Here is a 20,451-nt window from a genome sequence, read left to right as displayed (position 1 = left end):
AATATCATACTATTACAAAACCTAACTGAAAGCATGAAGTTTTAAACTCACCATTAGGGCATTTGAAGCACACACACTATGAAATCCATAATAAAATGCAGCAAACTGCTTATAGATGGATTTGTTGAGAAGAAAGTCAATATAAAGCTGTACATATTCTGGAAAACAATTTTATATCTGTTAAGTAGTAAAAGTAAATGGCAAATACTAATGCGCTTTAATTAATAAATCGTGTTTTAACTTACCTTTCCTATTTTGATTGGTAACTGCAATTTTATCACCACCTGGCTTTAAATTATAGGACTTAATTATTCCGAATTCTTCTTGAAACACCTGATGGGAGATTCCAACACAGCGTATTTATTGGTATGGCTGATATATTAACAGACTTCAGTGAACAGGTTTGTAAAATTTAAAAAGAAAACTTTTCCCCCCTCTTCTAAATATACAAACTACAGAATGGCTAGGCTTTTGTGATATTTGTATTAAGAATAGAGTCGTGGAAGCATTTTGGGGTAAAAAAGTAGGGACTTAACCCTTTTGAATACAGTTAAATACTTTACTGATGTTAACAAAATTTGCGCGGGCATTTAGGGAAGCACTCAGGTCTTTGGAGCCATGTGGATTACTATAATTCCCACCTCCTGATTATTGTCAGGGGAGTGGAAGTGAGAGAGTTTTGGTCTGGTCGACTAGCTTCTGCTTCTAACTTCTTGCATTGAAGCGACAGAAGGGGCTTGTTGTTAGAAGCTGAAAAGCTCTGAGAAAGTAACTGAGTCAAGGGCATAGGCCAGGTGCCTGGCAGAGTGCCCTCACCCTTGCTGATGTTCTTTAAGCACTTTCCTTGACTGCTCACCTATATGTGTCTGCCTCTTTATCTCTACTTTATCAGGTTAAGATCCTTTAAGATAGGGGGTGGTATGTACTGATCAGTCCTTGTTCATCTTTTCTAATGGTGGGTGTATGGTAACAAAGGGTATTTTTCACATATGAAATACCTGGTTAACGGAAAGCTATTTGCCCTTAAGGATACCTGAAATGTTGAATAGAAATCTTCTTCAACATTGCCTTCATATGACAGGAGTTCACTTAATCCATGGGCCAACTCCTATAAAGAGAAATCCGTTATCTGTGTTTTTAAATCAAATAGTACTACCCAAAATAGTTAAGCAGATCTACTACAGTTCAGTTACATGTGAGATAGAGTAGATAAACGCAGACTTTGAAATAATGATAATATTTGATATATTTTTTTCCAGGGCACAAAATGCTGGTTAATGATTTCTACCATATAAAAGGCTTGGAAAAATTTATTGGAAAAGGTCACATAAAGGAACATACCCAATTATACCCACAGAGGCATAATTCTGGGGTCTATTCTTATTCAGTGAGCTAAGAGCACAGTTTCCATCATAATTCACTGCTATCTGTAACATCACTGTTTATGAATTTGCAGTATTTCTCACTTTCAGTTTATATTCTTAAAAAACTCTGTTAATGTTTTAGGATTCATCTTTTAAACATAAAAATACACAGTTCATACATGTTAAGTGGTTTTTACATTTCAGTTATGGTGCCTTCCTCTCCCAAGAACAACTTGAGAACACTGGAGGAAATATTTTCCTACATTGTAACTCATGATTTCCCTGAACAGAGATTGAAAAATAGAAAAACTAAGCCAGTATTTTTCAAAATTCCAGGTTTTATGAAAAAGTTTTAATTTATTTTAAATATTAGTAGAAAATATAAGGAACAGCATGATTAGAATGATCTTACACACTTTACATATTAAAATTTCCATTCCATTAAAATAAGAAAATTTTAAACAAATCTAGGCTGGCATAGGTTCCGATATGATTTTCATCATTTGTTTCAATTATTAATAAAATTATGGACGCTGAAAATTATAATTGGGAGATCTGCAGTTTTTTAAACAATTCAAGGGACTAGTAGATGAATCTAATGGAAAGTATTTACCATCTTCTTTCAAAGATTAAATTTTTAATGATAAAATACAAAGTCAATTAGGTAGTAAAATTATATACTCAGATCTGCTCTATTCAGGACTGTAGCGCCTTTTATTCCCAGCCTTTGTATTTTCAAAACCCAATTTCTGTTGATTTGTTGTTGTTGTTTATCTGTTCTTAGACTCTTAACTGTAATACGTTCTCTCTAAAATATTAATTACCCATATAGTTCAACATCTTTATAATTTTGTAAATGTAAAATTAAGAGTGTGTGAAGATACAGACTACTGGTTTTACACACTGTTTGAATACCCTGGTATTATTTAATAGAGCATATTTGAGAGTGACTTAAGCAAAATGAAAAGAGCTATTGCAGTTCCTGATTCAAGGTTACTCTTAGCCTCTCCTCCATTCTCAACTAAAACCCTCAAGGGTAATTTTCACAAGGCTGTGTGGGGAAGATTTCTTGCTGCTGCTGGACAGTTCTGATGCTTTGAGTCATGGATCCGTCTCTATAAAACCAATGGAGTTTTCATTAACACGGTCATCGAAAAGCACTGGCCTATTAACACTGTATTTATTGAAGGCTCCACCATTGAATATTTTGCTTACTTTCTGTATTTTTTGTCCTTATTCACAGATACTGTGTTTAAATTAAGAAATGTATCACTATAGGTTTCTCTTTGCTTTCCTGTTTACTCTTCTTAAAACACAGTGTACAAATACAAACGGTAAACAAAGTACTGAATAAAAAAGCACTTAAAACTTTTTTATCGATATATTTTACCATATATGAAATGGGAATTAGGTGTTAATTTTTAATAGATGCCATTAATAAATCGATAATCCATTTTTAAATTAAAAAAAAGTTCCCCACATTCCACTATCCTAACATGGCTGTTTTCTTGCTTCCTTTCAATCTTTATTCATGCATGCATAGAGACTCAGTTTTTTCTACAGTTGATCTCATAGCATATGCACAATCTTGATTCACTATTAAAGAGGCAATATAAGAACATGAAATTAACTCAGTATCACCTTCAGCTCCATGATATAAAACAACGTATTGGTATAGTCATTCATAAAATGTCCATTATTAACTAAAAACACCTGGATCTAAATGAGTCAAATTCAAATAGCTTTAATCATAAAATTAGACAATTTATTGGTAAAAACCAATAATAAAATTAGGAAATTTATTGGTAAAAGATCTGACAAAAACTGCATATATGGGACTAAAAAATCCCAGAAATCTAAATGAGAAGGTAGCTCATCCGTTAGTGTATATATATATATATAATATATATACTAACTAGTATATATATCAGTGTATAGATACAACAATAACTCCCACTGTTACACAAATAAGGAAATTAATTGAATCGTCCAGGGCTCATAGGTAGTGTGTGGCCAAAATACAAGACTATAAAGGGCAAATCTTTCAGTTTCTTAAGTAGTCTGCTCTATACCTTTTGCAATTTTTTCCAACTACTGAGTCTTATAAAAATATAGATTTAGGCTCTTAATCTGAAAGGATCCAGACCAACTTCCAAAAATGTACCTGATATCACATGAAGAATGGTTTTCTAATTAGTCACATGTTCTGGAGAGGTTTCTCAACTTTGATAGGAAGGTTCCAACCCTACACCAAACTCCTTTGACCATCCAGACACAGAGATATTTAAACAGGCCCTTAATCCACATCCAGGTACTTACTAAGAATATTATGGGGAATTCTCTGCTGACCAATGGCTACCAAAACCCAGCTGTAAAAAAGCATTACTGTAGGGGATTTTCAGGATGATGTGTATACTATCCATTCTTCTACTACGTTTTTGCACTGGATTAAACTTGATGATTGGAAATCTAATTTCTGAATTGAGGAATGTTATCAGAGACAGGCCTGTGAAATTCATTAATTTTATTCAGGGATGGTGTTGCAGATGTTGTTAACGATACTGCATAGCGACACGTTAATAAGAATCCACCGTGGCAATCAGGTACTAAGCACTTTATTATCTCATGTAATCTTCCCAGTATGGAAGTTTTACTATCCCATTGTTCACATAAGGAAATTAGAGCTCAGAAACATAAACAACTTATCCAGATTCACAGAGCTAATACGTGGCAGAGGCTGGATTCAAATCTCTGTCCCTGACTCAAAGCCTGTTCTACTAATGTTAGAGGAACTTAGAAGTGCTGCAAAGCGGGTTATGTGTCTCTATAAGGAAGGAGAAAATTAGACAAAAAAGGAGATGGGTTACAAAGGTAGAGGGAAACCATATTTAAACATAAGAATAGCGTTAGGAGGAGAGAGACTGCGGTAGAAGAGAGATGATCTAGAATTACGGGATAAGATGCTAAACGACTTTATACTTACAGGCATAATTTGACACAGGTCATCAGTGGTAACACTGCAGATGCCTACTGGCATGCTTTGGTCATTAGGAACGATGGGAGGGCTCAATAATTTCTTGTAGCAGCACGGGGGGAAACGAATATCCAAAGTAATGCTGTTATAAACAGCTAGTCCCATAAGCTATGCATACTAAATGTTAAGCATTAACATAAAATCCATGACAACAAATGAGTTTTGAATTATGCATCAGTCTATTTCTTGCATACTTCTTTCAGATCTAACACTGACTTTCTAATTAATCCCACATACTTCCTCTTTCCTTTCATTTAATTTCCCTTTATTTTACATAATCTATTGATAATTACCAAAAATCATGTAAAAAGGAGAGGATCAGGTGAGAGTATTTAATGATTTCCCTAGAAGAGTTTATCTAAGATCACAGTAGATAGCAATTTCATACATTTCTATAAAGTATTTAACATATAAGAAAACTTTCTAAAACAAACATGTAGGTGATTTCATAAGCAGCAACAATTTATTCAGAACTCACTGCAGAACACCACCATTGATTCTGGTGATCATTTTGGCTATTTTAAAACTAAATACAGGGCTTCCCTGGTGGCGCAGTGGTCGAGAGTCCGCCTGCCGATGCAGGGGACACGGGTTCGTGTCCCGGTCCGAGAATATCCCACATGCCGCGGAGTGGCTGGGCCCGTGAGCCATGGCCGCTGAGCCTGCGCGTCCGGAGCCTGTGCTCCGCAACGGGAGAGGCCACAGCAGTGAGAGGCCCTCGTACCGCAAGAAAAAAACAACCAAAAAAACCAAAAACCAAAACCAAAAAAAACCCAACTAAATACAGGCTATGCAGAGAGAGCTGTATTAAGTAGTCCTATGGATACACACACCCTGACATCTACATACACATGCACTACTGATATGTTAATAGGACAATTATTCTGCCACAGTAATACCTGAAAGACTTATTACTTGGAGTTTACTTAAAGTGTTAAAGTTAAAAAGCTACAGATGTTATATTTATAAACTTTGCCCGACTGTATTTTGTTTATCAGTTATACAGCAGAATGTAATTTATCCATTTTCTAAAAACGGTGTTTTAGATCAAATTTCATAATATTTCAACTGTCAAATAAACATTATAGTATCAAGTGCTTAAGGAGGTCAAGTTTTATTGACTTAAAAGGAAATCTAAATATATGGGCTGGATAAATCATTGAAAACAATTTAAAAGATTAGAAGACAGCCAATATTTCAATTTGCTAAGGCAGAATGAAGGCTAATAATAATTTAAGGAACAGATATGTGATTTTACAGGTAACCATATCAACAGAGACTGAGCAATGTGTTCTAGGGTAAAATACTGAAATTAAGTTCTAATATATGCCTGTAATTGTGATAATAGCAGTAACAGTAATAAGCATGATACTACTGTAGTTACCATTTATGATCATCTACTATAGTGACAAGTTCTAAGCATTTTTCATTAAAAATTACAAAAAAAAATTATAATCCCGAAGGAAGGTTTTTAACAGATGAGGAAGTAGGTTCATAGGATCTGCTTCAGGGCACTTCCATACCCAGAAGAATCATGCTGCATTTCGCACTAAATCAAGTTGCTCTGGTTGAAGCAGGGGTGGGGATGTGGGAATTCTGCTGGAGCCACTGAAGTGTCATGTGGTGCAAACAGAGCAGACTTTGAAAACCCTGCGCTATATTATGTCGCCCCCTACCCTTAGTTCCAGTGCCCCTTTGGTAATTCTACTCCTAAAAAACTGTTAGATTATGGCTCTTCATGCAATCTTCAAAACATTTTATAATTATTTCTATAGGTTTTACTATAACACTTCTTGTAAACTCCAAGGCCTTAATATTTAAAAATAACTATATTAGAAATACAATACTGTGAGAACTACTAGAACAATAAATCTTTGGTCCTGAAATTTAGAAACTGGAACTATGTATGGAACCAACTCTATTTTCTAAATCATCATACCTGTTACTTCTCAATTTTTTGTTCTCCTCATCTTTGACAGATCTCTCAGCCACTTACGTGATCACAATCCACTGTCATCCCACATGTTTGTATATATTATCATGCTGTCTAGGGCATCGATCTTACTTTCTGTAGTTTCTTTTGTGTGTGTGAGATAAATACACATAATAATGAGATAAGAGTGGCTATAATTTAATTTTAGATTAATTGTTTAACTTGTAATATACAACATGTAGATACACTTAATATGCTCTTTTGGGTAATGATTGAATAGAAACTAATGCCTACTGCAAAAAAAAAAACCACACACAAAAACCAAATTCACAATATTACATATACCACTCTAAAAACGTGGTATAAGAGCTGATACTTTATTACAAATATTAGAAAGTCAAAGTATCAGCCAAATCTAAGCCATGATAAGAATGTAAAGTAATGACAAACATATTTATCAGGAAATTCAAATAGCTCCTAGTGTGGTGAGAAGCATCAATGACTCAGGCCTTCAATGAAGTCGAAATATTCAACAAGTGACTACTGGAGATAAGAGAGTAAAAACAGGAGTCTAATCATTGTTAAACATTCCTTACTGTGGGCTTAGCACTTTGGACCTTTAGATACGACAACACATACAAAATTTCAGATTAAGTTTACCGTCACAAGGTGTGGTTTTCCTCACTACCTTTTCTTCCATCCAGCCTCTCAATTTTCATATACATTCTTCAGGATTTACTCCAACAAATGCAAGAAAGACAGACATTCAAAGCTCTCCATCAGATGGCTCTTAATTCTTATTTTGCCAGCACCTTCCATAACTCTCGGAGCACCCTCTGCTCCCATCAAGTGGACCTCCACATTGCTCTGTAACAGGGCCAGCACAACGCTGACTTGTCCCCAGCCTTTATCCCAGTCTATGTCCTACTCTCTCCAGTCCTGTGTTAATCAAATATATTGGTTCCATTTTAAAATTTGGGAGGAACACACTGAATCATTTCCTTCTCAGAACTCTTCAGCACTTAATGCCAAATGGTCATTTGACTCTGAGAACAGACTACCCTGAATTGGTGGTCATCTGTCTGTCTAGATGGTAAGCTTCTTAAAGGTAGTTTTCTTTTCCTTCTTTTAACCTATGTATCCCTAGTGTTTGCTTATTTATTTATTCTTCCCTCCTTTCTTCCACAATTACATTTTTTAGAATTTAAAAATGAATGCAGAAGTCATCCTGTCCAATCTCCCACCCAATGCAGGAATGCCCTCTCCAACACACCTGATAGGGATCAGAGGATGTCATAGAAATTTATATAATTTTAAAAAACACTATAAAATAATGCCGTATGCTTTAAATGTTCCCATTCCATTCAACTTTTAATTTTTTATGAATGTCCCAGGATTTGAGGCCACGTTAAGAGTTAGACTTAATTTCCGTACTTTCAATTTAGAAAACTGGGTGAAATAAACACAAAGTGAAAGAACTAACAGAAAAATAGTTCACTATGAATAGGAAAGACACTATGACTTTTAAAAAATGTCTTAAATTTCTGATAATTTAGGTTATATATGAAATAGGAAATAATATTTATTTTGAGATAAGGTTTTCAGAGAAAAGTGTGAATAATTCAGTCACTCCTTCCAATTAAGTAAATCTGCTGATATTACATAGCTGTGATATTACAAAATAATAAAGATTACTGAAAAATCTACTAGTAATTTGACAAGAATGTTTAATCTGAATAAAATGCTTATTAACAGTTTTCCAAAATTCAGATAAAATTCTTAAAACTCTCTAGTCTACTAGCACCTCCTAGTGGAAAGTTTAAAGGATACAATTCCAACCAATCGGAATTCAGAATAGTTATCACATTTAAAGCTGCTAAACCAATGGCAGTATGAATCCTTATGATACGTAAACATGCCTGGAAAATAGAAGCATAATTTCATCAATATGATTGATTAAAAAAACCCAGAGCAGTAAACATGTACATGGCATCTCTTCTATTAGAAGCAAAACATTTCAGCAACAGTTCTGTTAGAAACTACCTTTCATGTTAAAATGTATCAAATACACGTCCAACGAATTTGCAAGAGCACTTTATTGTTCACTGGTATCCTGAACCAAGGGTAGAAACAGGGTAAAAAGACAGAAACTAAATTAATCAGTTGATTTATAAAAACTATACTTTTATACTTTACAAGTTATGATCAAAATTAATTTTGAGGATTATCTGGAGATTTCAATTTACCTCTGTCTTCTCTATTTCCCATTACCAGAGAGATGCTGTATATACATATATACCAAATTAAAAAAAATAAAGAATAAGAAAAACACTTAAAACTCTCTTTTGAAGAAAAACATTTAATGATACTAAGGATTATATAGGTGTTTTCTCTAAATAAAATCTAATTAAATTTCAAATGTTTATTTAATGATTCTTATTTATTAAAATGGCTCATATTTTAATGAAAGAGACTTTGAATATTAGTGAAGAGCAAACTGTAGTTCTGTTTTTAAATTTCGAATGTTCTTTTTATCTCAGTGACAAATTTTCATGCATTTGGCTTAGTCAGAAAACATGTGGATGCTTCCTTGCAAAGACATCTTGTGTAGGATTCCCAGTAAGATAATGAATATTATGTTCATCAATTTGGTCAGTTTAAAAAATGTAACTAACAGTCTTTAAAAAATCATTCAACATTTATGGTTGACAAAAAAATCTGTAAAATCATAGGCTAAATTAAAAATAAGAGTGACTACTTGAATCTAATAATTAGGGAGAAAACACTTTCATAAAAATTAACTACTCACCATAATCTGGATGAAAAATTTGGCGAATTAAAAGAAGGAACCATTCTTTAGTCAAGCCGCCCATATCCAAACCAGCTTCCCCTACAAACGTAACTTTCAACTTCTTTTTCAAGTCTGCTCTTTTCCGGGTTAACTATTTGAAGAAATTATAAAGTAGAGGAGAACAAAGGGCAGTAAAAAGGAAATTAATTTTTTAAATTTTGGAATATGTATTATCTTATTTACAATGTCACAAAACTCCATCCATCCATCCGTCTCCCAACACTGTATTAGTCAGGTATGGTAATGTTTGTTGTAGAGATTAAGGAACAGAATTAGAGAGCTCAGGCAGCTTGCCCAAGGTTACTGTCTCCCAGCACCATATTGTCTCCAAGATTTTAATTTAGCAGAATACAGTACAAAGTAGTTCATTGCCTTTTAACTTGCCCTCAACGCTAAACTTTAAAAAAATCACATAACTAAATCAAATATTATCTTAGGGCTTCCCTGGTGGCGCAGTGGTTGAGAGTCCGCCTGCCGATGCAGGGGACACGGGTTCGTGCCCCGGTCCGGGAAGATCCCACATGCCGCGGAGCGGCTAGGCCTGTGAGCCATGGCCGCTGAGCCTGCGTGTCCGGAGCCTGTGCTCCGTAACAGGAGAGGCCACAACAGTGAGAGGCCCGTGTACCACACACACACAAAAGCAAGCACACTACTGGCATACAGAAACAAAAGATAGCTTACTAAGATTTTAGTAGTAAGCCATATTACCAAATTTATTTAAAGCTTTAATCAAATAATACTATTCTGGCATAAATGATCAATACCTCATCTAGAGAATCGCTGACCAGATGTGTCCGCCTTACTTTCATATTTAGAAATAACATATTCATATCAGGTCTCTGTCTTCGAGATACTTTATCCACCAGACTTTGCTAATTAAAAAAGAAAGCAAACATTTTCATTTATGCTTAAACTATAATCTCATTTAAAACATTTAAACACTTTAGTAAAAATCACTTATATTCTTCTCTTTGCCATCTCTCATAAGCAATTTCATAAACTCGATTATACAAATTTTGATTTATGAAAATGCCCTACAATTATTTCATTTGGGGACAATGATAACCAAAGGGGATCCAAAATGGAGGACCTAAAATAATTCATCTTCTTTAGTAAAATAATGTTGCATTACTGTTTCCGTATGTCTCATCTCTTAAATAGCAAAGTTTTCTGTTTAGTAAATACAAACAAAGTGGGAACATTGGAAACAAGGTATATACTTCTGACGATAAACTTGGCTTACGCTTTTTTAGATACTGGATTTACTCTAAAAGCACAACTAGTCTACTTTTAGAAAGTAATTTTCAACATATTTCAGAAACCATTAACAATGCTCATATCCTTTGTCCCAGTAATTCCACTTCTGGGAATTCTAAACACAGAAAATATTTTATACAGTGAGACGTTCATCACAGCATTATCTATAAGAGCAAAACTTTAGAAATATCTCAAGTATGTATCTCTCTAATAGAATATAATACAGCTATCAAAAATGATGTTCATAAAAACTATATAAATAACATGGAAAATGTTTAGGGAATATACAACTGAAAAAAAAGCGGAGAAACAAAATTGTATACACAATATTGTTTAAACCCTGCTGCCTTTTAAAGACAATATAGGTAAAAACTATCAAAAGAAAATTTCCTAAAATGTTAACAATAGTTATGCTTGAGTGATGGAAATATGATTTTAAAAATATAAGGAATATATAAATATCATGCTTGTATATTTACTTTATCTAAATCTTTTTCAGACTACCTCATCCTCTTTGGTAACAAAGAAAATGAATTATTGTACAGATTAAAGATGAACACTTCAGACATTTTAAATACATGCAGCAATTTGCTTACTAGGTAAAATTTTAATACCCCAAATCTATATAAGGCTACTTTCATGATTTTGTAGATTACTATAATAATACACTAATTCAGAGCCCTTCCTCATCTCTCCAATATTCAATTCTAAAGGCTTTTAGTAGTTTTTATTCTTTCTCTGTGTCCTCTCTTTTGTGCTCAAAGAGATCTATATTTCCGGGATAGTATGCTGTGTCATGGACCTGTTTTCCAACCCTTTACTATCTTCTGTTCCCAGTCTAGCTCCTGGGAAGCTGTCACATTGGAAATATCCAACACACAAATTTAAATTAGGATGCTAATAGAAGACAAGGCTTAGTGGCTACTCCTCCCATCAGGAATTCATGTTGAATAGAAAGTGTTTCAAATGAAAGAAAAAACTAACAATGGTAGAATTTTAGACATAGTCTGATGAGGAAGTTATTTTTAGGCTGGGGAATGTCTTTTGCAACTTTAAAGTATACTATATAAGCTCTTGCTTGCATTAACTACTTATAAGGCTGTCCTTGTGCCAAAATAGTTACCAGTCGTTAATTCCAAGTGGTATGGCAGTTTACAAGTTAAAATGCTGGGAAACACCCATAACCGACAATGCTACTTGACACTTCAATTGCTACTCATTTGTGCCCATGCCCTGTGGAAGATAGGCTGGGACACAGTCTACAGCTGTCACTCTCCTTTTAATTGGAAGAAAAATTAAAAGAAGATTATTTAATATTTTAAGTGTGAGTGACACAGCAGAAGACTGCTCAGAGGAACTTAGATAAACTTCTAGCTCTTTGGATTTTTCCCTTATAAATATAAAAAAATCATAACCCAAGGCTAAAAAAAAAAAGCACTAAAAAGGCACATGAAATTGCATAAATGCAACTAACCGAAAACGTCAAAATGACAAGCTATGTAGACTAATCTTTGAGCCAATATCTACCCAAGATTAGGTAATAATTCTGGTGCTAAATATACCTGTTGAAATCTACTTTTCAGCAGGGTAATGTGGCTACGTTACTCCTTTGGTACACACAGGCAATAACATTTCTTGTAATATTCCAATACTCAGTGTAAACTGACTCTGGGATGTCACTAGTCACTCGAATCTTTTGTCCCGCTCTGTGACAGGAAAAAATACTCACCTTCTGGTGAATTACTGAAGAATAAACAATTCTTATTTTTATGGTATTTTGAAGTATTACAAGTTATGCATTAGGATTCTTTTTATATTCTTGGACAAGACACAGAAATCATTTCCTTTTACTCTATGGGTCTGTCTTGGGTCTCTTTATTTTAAGAAGACTACAGCCAAACCTTCCCTCTAAGTTTTAAAGTTGCAAGTAATCATGTCACAAAAGCAGATACTCAAAATATATGAGCATTTAAATGTATAGTCTAGAGCTCTAACCTAAAACAAAAAAGCTCAGTCAATCTGATACATATTAAAGTACCTAACTTTACTGTGCTGTGCTGAAACCATGGTAGGCTGTGGACAGGACAGGCCCAGAGATGAACTTCATCCTACTCCATTAATTTGTCTAAAGCCAGCCTGACTGCTACCCCAGTTTCAATGGGCCTCCATGCATTTTGGTTCCCTAAGGATCATTAAACATCTTTCGCCTTCTTTGGACATATTTTCTCAGTTTTTCAAGACTATACTTTTTGTTACATTTTCTAATTTTTCAGTTGTTTCTATTTGACTGTCATAAAATCTAGAAAATGTGTCAGTGGTTTGAGTAGTTTGCTCTTAAGGACACTCCTTTCCTTGTCCTCACTGTAGTTCTTTCTCACCAGTGCTCTGCTAGTAACCCTGGAGGATGTTATCTACAAAATGATGTCCAACAAGTTCCGAGTACTTTGGATCTGTGAGAGGCATTTAATCTCCATGCTATATTTATAATATAATGAGAAGTTGATAAGGGGTATCTTTTCCCCATATCATGAACAGGTTTAAGTACTTTCTGAGGGAGTATGATATGAATTTTACTTTTAACATTTCCTGATTAATGCTAGAACAATTCACAAGACATTTGACTTATTTGTTAAATTATTTACTATATATTGATTATAGTCAGCATAAATGTTTTCATAGCTGGCTTACCCTTGCGATGCTTATCATCTGTTGCTCTGAGTCTCTTTGAATAATGATTTTTTTTGCAGCTATAGAAATAACGAATGGGTACTGACAGAAGGAAAACCTGCTCAACAAGTGAAAACAGAAAAAGCAAAATGGTGTATTTTTAGCAAAATTATACTAAGGGAATCTAAGGTACCCCTTCTAACAATATTAAACATTACTTTTGTATTGTGTTTTACCATTCACAGAATGATTTTATGTGCATCACTTCTTTGAATCCCCACAGCCCTGTGAAGTATGCTTCATTATTAGATGTTCAGTGCCTTTATTCTCTAGAGGAAGCTACATCTAATGTTCTGAAATATGTGCTAACTGCTTATATTGTTTGTACAAATAATTTCAGTTTAGATAGTCACTTGTATATCATTACCTGGGAAAAATATGGGCAACAGCAGAACCAGGAGGCAGAAGTGTTGATGAAGGATTTAGGACAGAAAATTCATGTGCAGAAATTAATATAAGAATCCATTACTATATGGATATTTCTGATGCGTGAGCTTCAGAAATGAGGAAATCTAGCAATAACTATGGTAGGAAAAGTAGTAAATTTAAGAGCAATAAAATAAAGGTTAGGAAAAGGTGTGTTGCTTTAGCACTGTATTTAATGATGTAGTAAGATGAAATGGTATGTATTTGTAAAAATATAACATATGATCAAAAGTTATGAAAATGACTTCTTTCCTGGGTCAGAGCTCATTCTATGTTATATAAAAGAGCCACAGGGCTTCCCTGGTGGCGCAGTGGTTGAGAGTCCGCCTGCCAATGCAGGGGACATGGGTTCGTGCCCCGGTCTGGGAAGATCCCACGTGCCGCGGAGCGGCTGGGCCCATGAGCCATGGCCGCTGAGCCTGCGCGTCCGGAGCCTGTGCTCCACAAAGGGAGCGGCCACAATAGTGAGAAGCCAGCGTACGCAAAAAAAAAAAAAAAAAAAAAAAAAAGAGCCACAAACCACACAGAGAAATGCACTTAGAGAGAACTAGTATCGTAGCAATGACACTTCAGGAGTTAGACTCCCACCAGAAGTGGCTGTAATGCATCCATCAGTCACAGGTGGAATGCACTGAGGACAGTCAAGCAGTGCATCTGTGACCACTGTGCGATACAGGGATTACGAGGAAAAAGGAGATAGCCCTAGTGTGGACTGAAAATGAAATGGCCTTCCCCTTGGGATGAAACTGTTCAGTATTAATGTGTAATAATTTTGAATCACTAAGTGCTAACTAGAAATTTGGAAATAAAAAGAAGTGCAACGAACTTAGTAGGATAACGTTGGTCTTATGTACTTTAAAACAGTGCATCTCAGCCTTTCCCTAGTCACGGCACGTAGACAAACCATACTATGTGTATGACACACTGAGATAAACAGATGAGGCTGCCCATGGCCAGACATGTGACTTGCCCTGGGGCTCCGGTCCCCCTCTAGGTCCAGGGTGGCTTCCCAAGGGCTGAAGGGATCATAGAATCAAACCTCTGTTAACTCCTTTTTGGTACAACAATGCTATGGCACAGTGTTTAGAGGAGCTCTGCATTAAAAGATGTCACTGAAATATGAAATAACTCTCGCAACTGTATTGTGGTTTTGTCTACAACATTACAATTACATTAAAGTGTAAAGTAAACTTTGTCAAGAAAATATCCATCAGACTGACCAAGGTCCCCACAAACGGAATTCTTAGGTCAGGTGTGGACTGAGATACGTCCAGAAAGCTAGTCTATGTTTTAGGCCAATTCTGGTAGAAAGGGTCCCTGGGAGCTCGAACCAATTTATGAAGTAACCTGACGTTTTAGATTACTTATATCCACATCCTATTTCTTAGTCAGTCTCCTTTAGAATAATGCATTCTGCAGGATATCTTGTGGTCTGGGAATAAATTAAGTCTGGGATAGTCTTGCTGGTTTAATCCAAAATGTAAGTGTGGATATAAGGTGCAGGGTAATAAAGAATTCGGCCAAGTGTTTCCAAAATCTATTATACTACTGTGAAAAATCATTTCTAGTAAAGCCATTTCTCTGTAACATCCATTCTTTTAATACTGTGTATAAAGGACAAACACTTCATCCACAGCAAAAGGGAGAAAAAGAGTGAATGTATGTGTGTATGTGCACACATGTGTGATCATTGTGTTACATCAGGCACCGGCACACTATGGCCCATGGGACGAATACAGCCTACAACCTAGGCTTGTGAATAAAGCTTTTGGGACACAGACATACCCCTTCAATTACATATTTTCTAAGGCTGTTTTTCGTGCTATAATGGTAGACCAGAGACTGTATAGCCCAAAGAGCCAGAAACAGTTATAATCCTGTACTTTGCAGAAAAAGTTTGTCGAACTCTGTGCTAGGTGATGGCACATAGAATAAGAAGATATAAGAAACTGCATACTAAGCTAGAACTTTTCCCTTCTTAAAAAGATGCTACTAATCAAGCCAAAACCATATTAACATAACTATAAATTCAAAATGTAATAGAAAAAGAAAATGCTTTAAGAAATATAATGATATTTCAAGGCTGGATATCTAAACTACATTTATAAGTTTATATGCAAAGGTATGTGTATATTTAAATTTATTTACACAAACTTAAAAGCCAGTCATTATTTTGAATAGCATTTTATTTAGGTGAGTAATCAGATGAGCTTTTGATCATACCTGTGAGAATTTCCAAAGCTCTGCCAGGTGTGGTATTCTTCCATGAGATCAATATGATCCAATGTAGAATTATAGAAATCAGTATAAGGAATAAGGGGAGGAAGAACCAAATTGTTTGCAGTATCTGTAAAGATAAATTCTAACACAATGATCTTTCCTAACATGTACATGATTCATTCTAATAATAAGAAGAACATTTTAATGCCCACCAGAAAGCTTTATCTAGAAATTCCTATTTTAAGCAACTGTAGTGCCAAACGAAAAGGTAGTTTTAAAATTGTGGTCAAAATGCAGCCAATAATTTCTTGCTTTAAAAAAAAAAACTTGAATCGTTGGGATTATAATCGTATAGTAAAGGGAGTACGCAGATGGCCAGCTATGCATCCTATTTCCCCATCAGGGTGTTCTCAGGGTCCGCAGAAATGAATGGAAGTTCTTGTATTCTTAGGAATCACTACTTAGCAGGTACTATGCAGCTGAGAGCCATAAAACAGAATATTGCCCAATAAAATGCATAAAGCTTTTTCATGCTTATACATTAATTGTGAAATCCATTAGCAAAATAGAAAATAAATCACTACAGCTCTTCTCCTCAAAGGAATGGTTTAAGATGTAAGAATGCCTCTATAGTATTTTGAGATCCTTATGGAAATGTCCTTATATTTAACAAAAGAAAAGTAAAGATGATTGAATAACAAAACCTACTAAGTAAAGCCAACACTTTAGATGCTGATGGGATCCACCAGGAACACTTTGATATAGGTGGAAATTCTTCAGGCTTTGCAGGAAACAGGCGTAAAGAAATAAACTGCAGCAATCTCTCTACCAATTGTTTGAACCTCTTCTGGGATAATCTGGTAAAGATTTTGAAATAATTCCAATCAAAATTCACATTTTCTACTTTGGCAATATATTTGTTAGAGATCAAAGTTCATCCTTTATACATAAAATTTTAGACTATTCCCCCAAATTCTATTTCTTAAATTGCCAAAATTTTGAAAAGATGCAAAATCTTACCTCGAATATCATTTCTTAAATAAGAAATAAACACCAAAATTACTATAAAGTTAGCATTAAACATTTCACTTTTAAAGGCTTTTAGTATTCAGTCAGTCCTCATTCGCAGACTTTGTATTTGCAAATTCACCCATTCCCTACAATTTAATTCTAATCCCCAAATCAATAATTGTGGCGCTTTCGTGGTCATTTCATGGCTGTGCAAAGAGTGGCAAAAAATGGGAGTTGCTTATGCCGAGGCTGAACAAGGCCACGCTCTGCCTTCTTGTTTTAGCTCTCATACTGCAAACAAGTGTCCTTTATGCAGTCTACTTAGGGTCATGTTTTTCAAATTCTTGTGCTTTCTGTTAGTGATTCTGCTGTTTTAAAACGGCCCTTAACTATAGTGCTAAAGTTCTGTCTAGTGTTCCTAAGTAAAGAAGGATGTGATGTGCCTTATGGAGAAGGTACTTATGTCAGATAAAATTTGCTCAGACATGAGCTATGGTGCTGTTGGCCGTGAGTTCAATGTTAATAAAACAAAAATTTATATCAAATAGGTGTCTTTAAATAGAAATACAGATAAAGCAAGGTTATGTACTGATTGGTTGATAAAAATGTTGTGACCAAAGGCTCGCAGGAAGCTAACCCTGTATTTCACTGTTCACCAATTCAGTGTTCCCAGTAGCTTTATAGAACATAACTGTTGTTAATAATAAGAATTAACCGTATTTAAAATTAATTTTGGGAATATTTAGCTTCTTTAGCTTTTATTAGTCATGGGGAAATGTAAATGTTAATGTAAGTATTGTTCTGTGGAAAAAAAGTACTGTACTTCTATAAATTGATATTGATGGCTAGTATGTTTTACAATGATGTTTTAGGTAAGGAAAAGGCATTGTGTAAATAATGGTAAAATTTATTGATAGGAAATAAAAAGACACAAATTAAAATAGTAATGTATGAGCAAATCCAGTCACCATCTTTGAGATATATGAAAAATCAACGATAGGAATGTGCTGTATAAAATGCAAAAGCAGTGGACAGAAATCTCAACAACAGCTGGCACAAGCAAAACGATTACTTACATACAAAACAGATCTTTAATGTATCCTCTATGTAGTACTAAAGAATATGCTTATAATTGGCTTCTGAAGCACTGTGAATTATAAGTATCATTTTTCAAGACCTGAAAACATTTAATATATTTTCTTATAAAGTTACTAACAAACTTAAAACTTTAAGATTATAAAAGTTCTTAATATCATAGAATAATTTACTTTTTAAACCAGTGAACTAGGAAATGATGGTCAGCTTCCACTAAGGTAGCTATCTGTCGTAGCAAGTGAGCATAGATGACATATGTAGATGTGTTATTAAATTGAGGATTCTGAAAAAGATATTAAAGATAATTGCGTTAAAATTTTGTTAACATGTAAAAGGAAAGACACTATGCTTAATGAGCTAAGTGGCGAATTCAGAAAACTAAATTTGAGATTATGAAATACTAGGTGAAATCCTTGAAAACAAGAATCTATTTGTTTAATTATTTAGTTAACAGAGACTTGGATTTCCACTACGGTCCAGTGGCTTTGGAATTAAGACAGATCTGGGTCTGAGGGCTAATTCTACCACTTACTACTCTATATGCCCTTAGGAATGTTCCTTAAACTTTGATTCTCAACTTCCTCATCTGAAAAATGGGAATGATAGCATCTGTCTTGGAGGTTGTTTTGCGTATTAAAAAAAACTGTATGTAAAGCACGTAGCTCACTGCCTGGTAAAAATGGTGGCAATCACTACTATCCAACTAAACAAAAACCTGGCTCTTCTTTGATTAAAAAAAAAAAGGGGAGAGAGAATGCTAGAAAAATAAAAGCTGGTAATGAAACGTTTGCCATTGTGAAATGAGTTATTTGCATATTTCACAAAGAACAAGCGGAGAACCACATAATAGCTTCAGAGAACTTTTAAGCGTTAGAGTAGAGCTTGTAAACCAAGCAAAACCTCTAGTTATATTTCCAAAATCTAAAACTCCATCACAGTGTACATTTCAGAGCTCCATGGGAAAAATGAGTATTAGTGAACAATAAACCAAAATTGTAAAAAATAAAAGAGCACCATGTGTTTTTCAAAATTGACTTATGGTCAGGATGGTTCAAAATGAGGGAGTGACCCCAGATGATAAACTCATCAAGTGATAGCTCATAAGAACAAGATGTCATGAGCAGAGCTTACTGTTGACCAATACACTCACTTAAAAATTTGAGCTTCATGTTGTCACTTTCTAGCTTTTACTATTCTCCAGGTATATTTCCTCTTTTTTCTAGTTTTGTCTTTCTCCTCTTACCTCTTTACTTCCCTTCCTCTCCTTACATCCCTCAACCACCTCTTATCTATTTCCCCTTTTTTTGTTTCCTCTCTCCTCCTTCTTCTACCCCTATCTTCCATATTTCCTTTTATTGGACATAATATTGAACTAAATATCCTATCTTATTTAATATAATTTTTTCTTATCTTTAAATGAGATAATAATTTATATGAACATCTTTGGTAAATTGTAAAGAATAATACAAACATAGTATGCTAGCTATGGGAATAACGTACTTCTCAAAAAATTATAAAAACTAAAATTGCTTTTCATTTGTTTGGACCTTATTTTTTTTTTGTATCAATGAATCTGTATTTCTCAAGAGGAAAAAATTCATCATATTTGCTTTAGCAAATATAAACAACCACTTCGATTTTTCCATTAGAATTCTAGTTTAAACATTTATTGAAAATACACAGAAAAGTTGGAAACCCACTAATTGGGAAATAAAAGAAAGTTTTGGAGTCCCTTAAAAAACTAGTTACAAGAAAGGAAGTTGAGTGGAGGAGGAAAAGTGCTTCCATTCTGTTTGTTCCAGAATCCCATAGCAGGAAGGCAAGTTAAAATATCAATCCTGGAGATAATTTAGCTTTCCACTGTTTATTTGTTATAGCTTTAATTCTCTGGTTACAAGTAATTATAATCTAAAAAAGTATCAAAAATGTTACTCAAAATAATACTTAGTATTTGATATCATTTCACTTACACATGCATAGATTGAGATATGAATTACACCCTTCAACTATGTTTTTGCTTTCTTACCTGTAAAAGTATAAAATATGCTCTAAGATCATCTTTTGTTCGTGGACTGAAACAGAAATAATTGTAATTGATTAGAGATGAATGTTTAATCTTACAGTATCTAATAAAAAATTATCAATGTTTCTGTGAGAATTGACTTGATAAAAGCCAAAAACTAGACTTAAACCTGAAAACATAAATCATTGCCCAAAGTGTACTAGATGATCTTTACAAGATATAAAGCCACATCATCTGAAATATAAATATATAACATATGTATCACATTTTGAAATTGATATATATACACATGTATATATATAATTTTTAAATTAGCAGTAATATTTCTCTGTGGAAGAATTATCTTGACTGAATAATGATTTAAATTATTTAGGTTTAAATAAAATCTAAACTATTTCTTTCTATACTATTCTACATAATTGTCAGATTACTTTCTCAATAGGACTACTGTTTTGTTTTAGAAATTATATTTGAAAACATTTTAAAAAGCTCAAAGCAATTCATAAATAT

At 34.2% G+C, this 20,451-nt stretch overlaps 1 protein-coding gene across 4 annotated transcripts in view; it reads right to left on the bottom strand.

Annotated features, from left to right (window-relative positions):
• HECTD2 (HECT domain E3 ubiquitin protein ligase 2) overlaps positions 1 to 20,451 on the bottom strand; it is an 80,076-nt gene that overhangs the window by 13,446 nt on the left and 46,179 nt on the right. The window contains exons 7-18 of one of the 4 annotated variants that reach the window (XR_004346219.1): positions 19,945 to 19,990; positions 18,092 to 18,201; positions 16,521 to 16,669; positions 15,816 to 15,939; positions 13,128 to 13,224; positions 9,947 to 10,054; positions 9,141 to 9,273; positions 8,162 to 8,250; positions 4,348 to 4,515; positions 1,034 to 1,108; positions 246 to 333; positions 52 to 158 (exon numbers count right to left, since the gene is read on the bottom strand). Coding sequence is in view for 1 of the 4 variants with exons in the window: in XM_032608469.1 (XP_032464360.1) it covers positions 52 to 158; positions 246 to 333; positions 1,034 to 1,108; positions 4,348 to 4,506; positions 8,162 to 8,250; positions 9,141 to 9,273; positions 9,947 to 10,054; positions 13,128 to 13,224; positions 15,816 to 15,939; positions 16,521 to 16,669; positions 18,092 to 18,201; positions 19,945 to 19,990 (1,285 nt within the window). In the remaining 3 variants the exon portion in view is untranslated. Of the gene's footprint in view, positions 1 to 51; positions 159 to 245; positions 334 to 1,033; positions 1,109 to 4,347; positions 4,516 to 8,161; positions 8,251 to 8,374; positions 8,445 to 9,140; positions 9,274 to 9,946; positions 10,055 to 13,127; positions 13,225 to 15,815; positions 15,940 to 16,520; positions 16,670 to 18,091; positions 18,202 to 19,944; positions 19,991 to 20,451 lie in introns of those variants that run through there. The other 3 variants (XM_032608469.1, XR_004346220.1, XR_004346221.1) reach the window with 3 other exon arrangements.

Source organism: Phocoena sinus, chromosome 16 (genome assembly GCF_008692025.1).
Source record: "Phocoena sinus isolate mPhoSin1 chromosome 16, mPhoSin1.pri, whole genome shotgun sequence".
NCBI lineage: Eukaryota > Metazoa > Chordata > Mammalia > Artiodactyla > Phocoenidae > Phocoena > Phocoena sinus.
The sequence above is the reverse complement of the archived record's forward strand: the minus strand, read 5'-3'. Positions and strand labels throughout refer to the sequence as shown.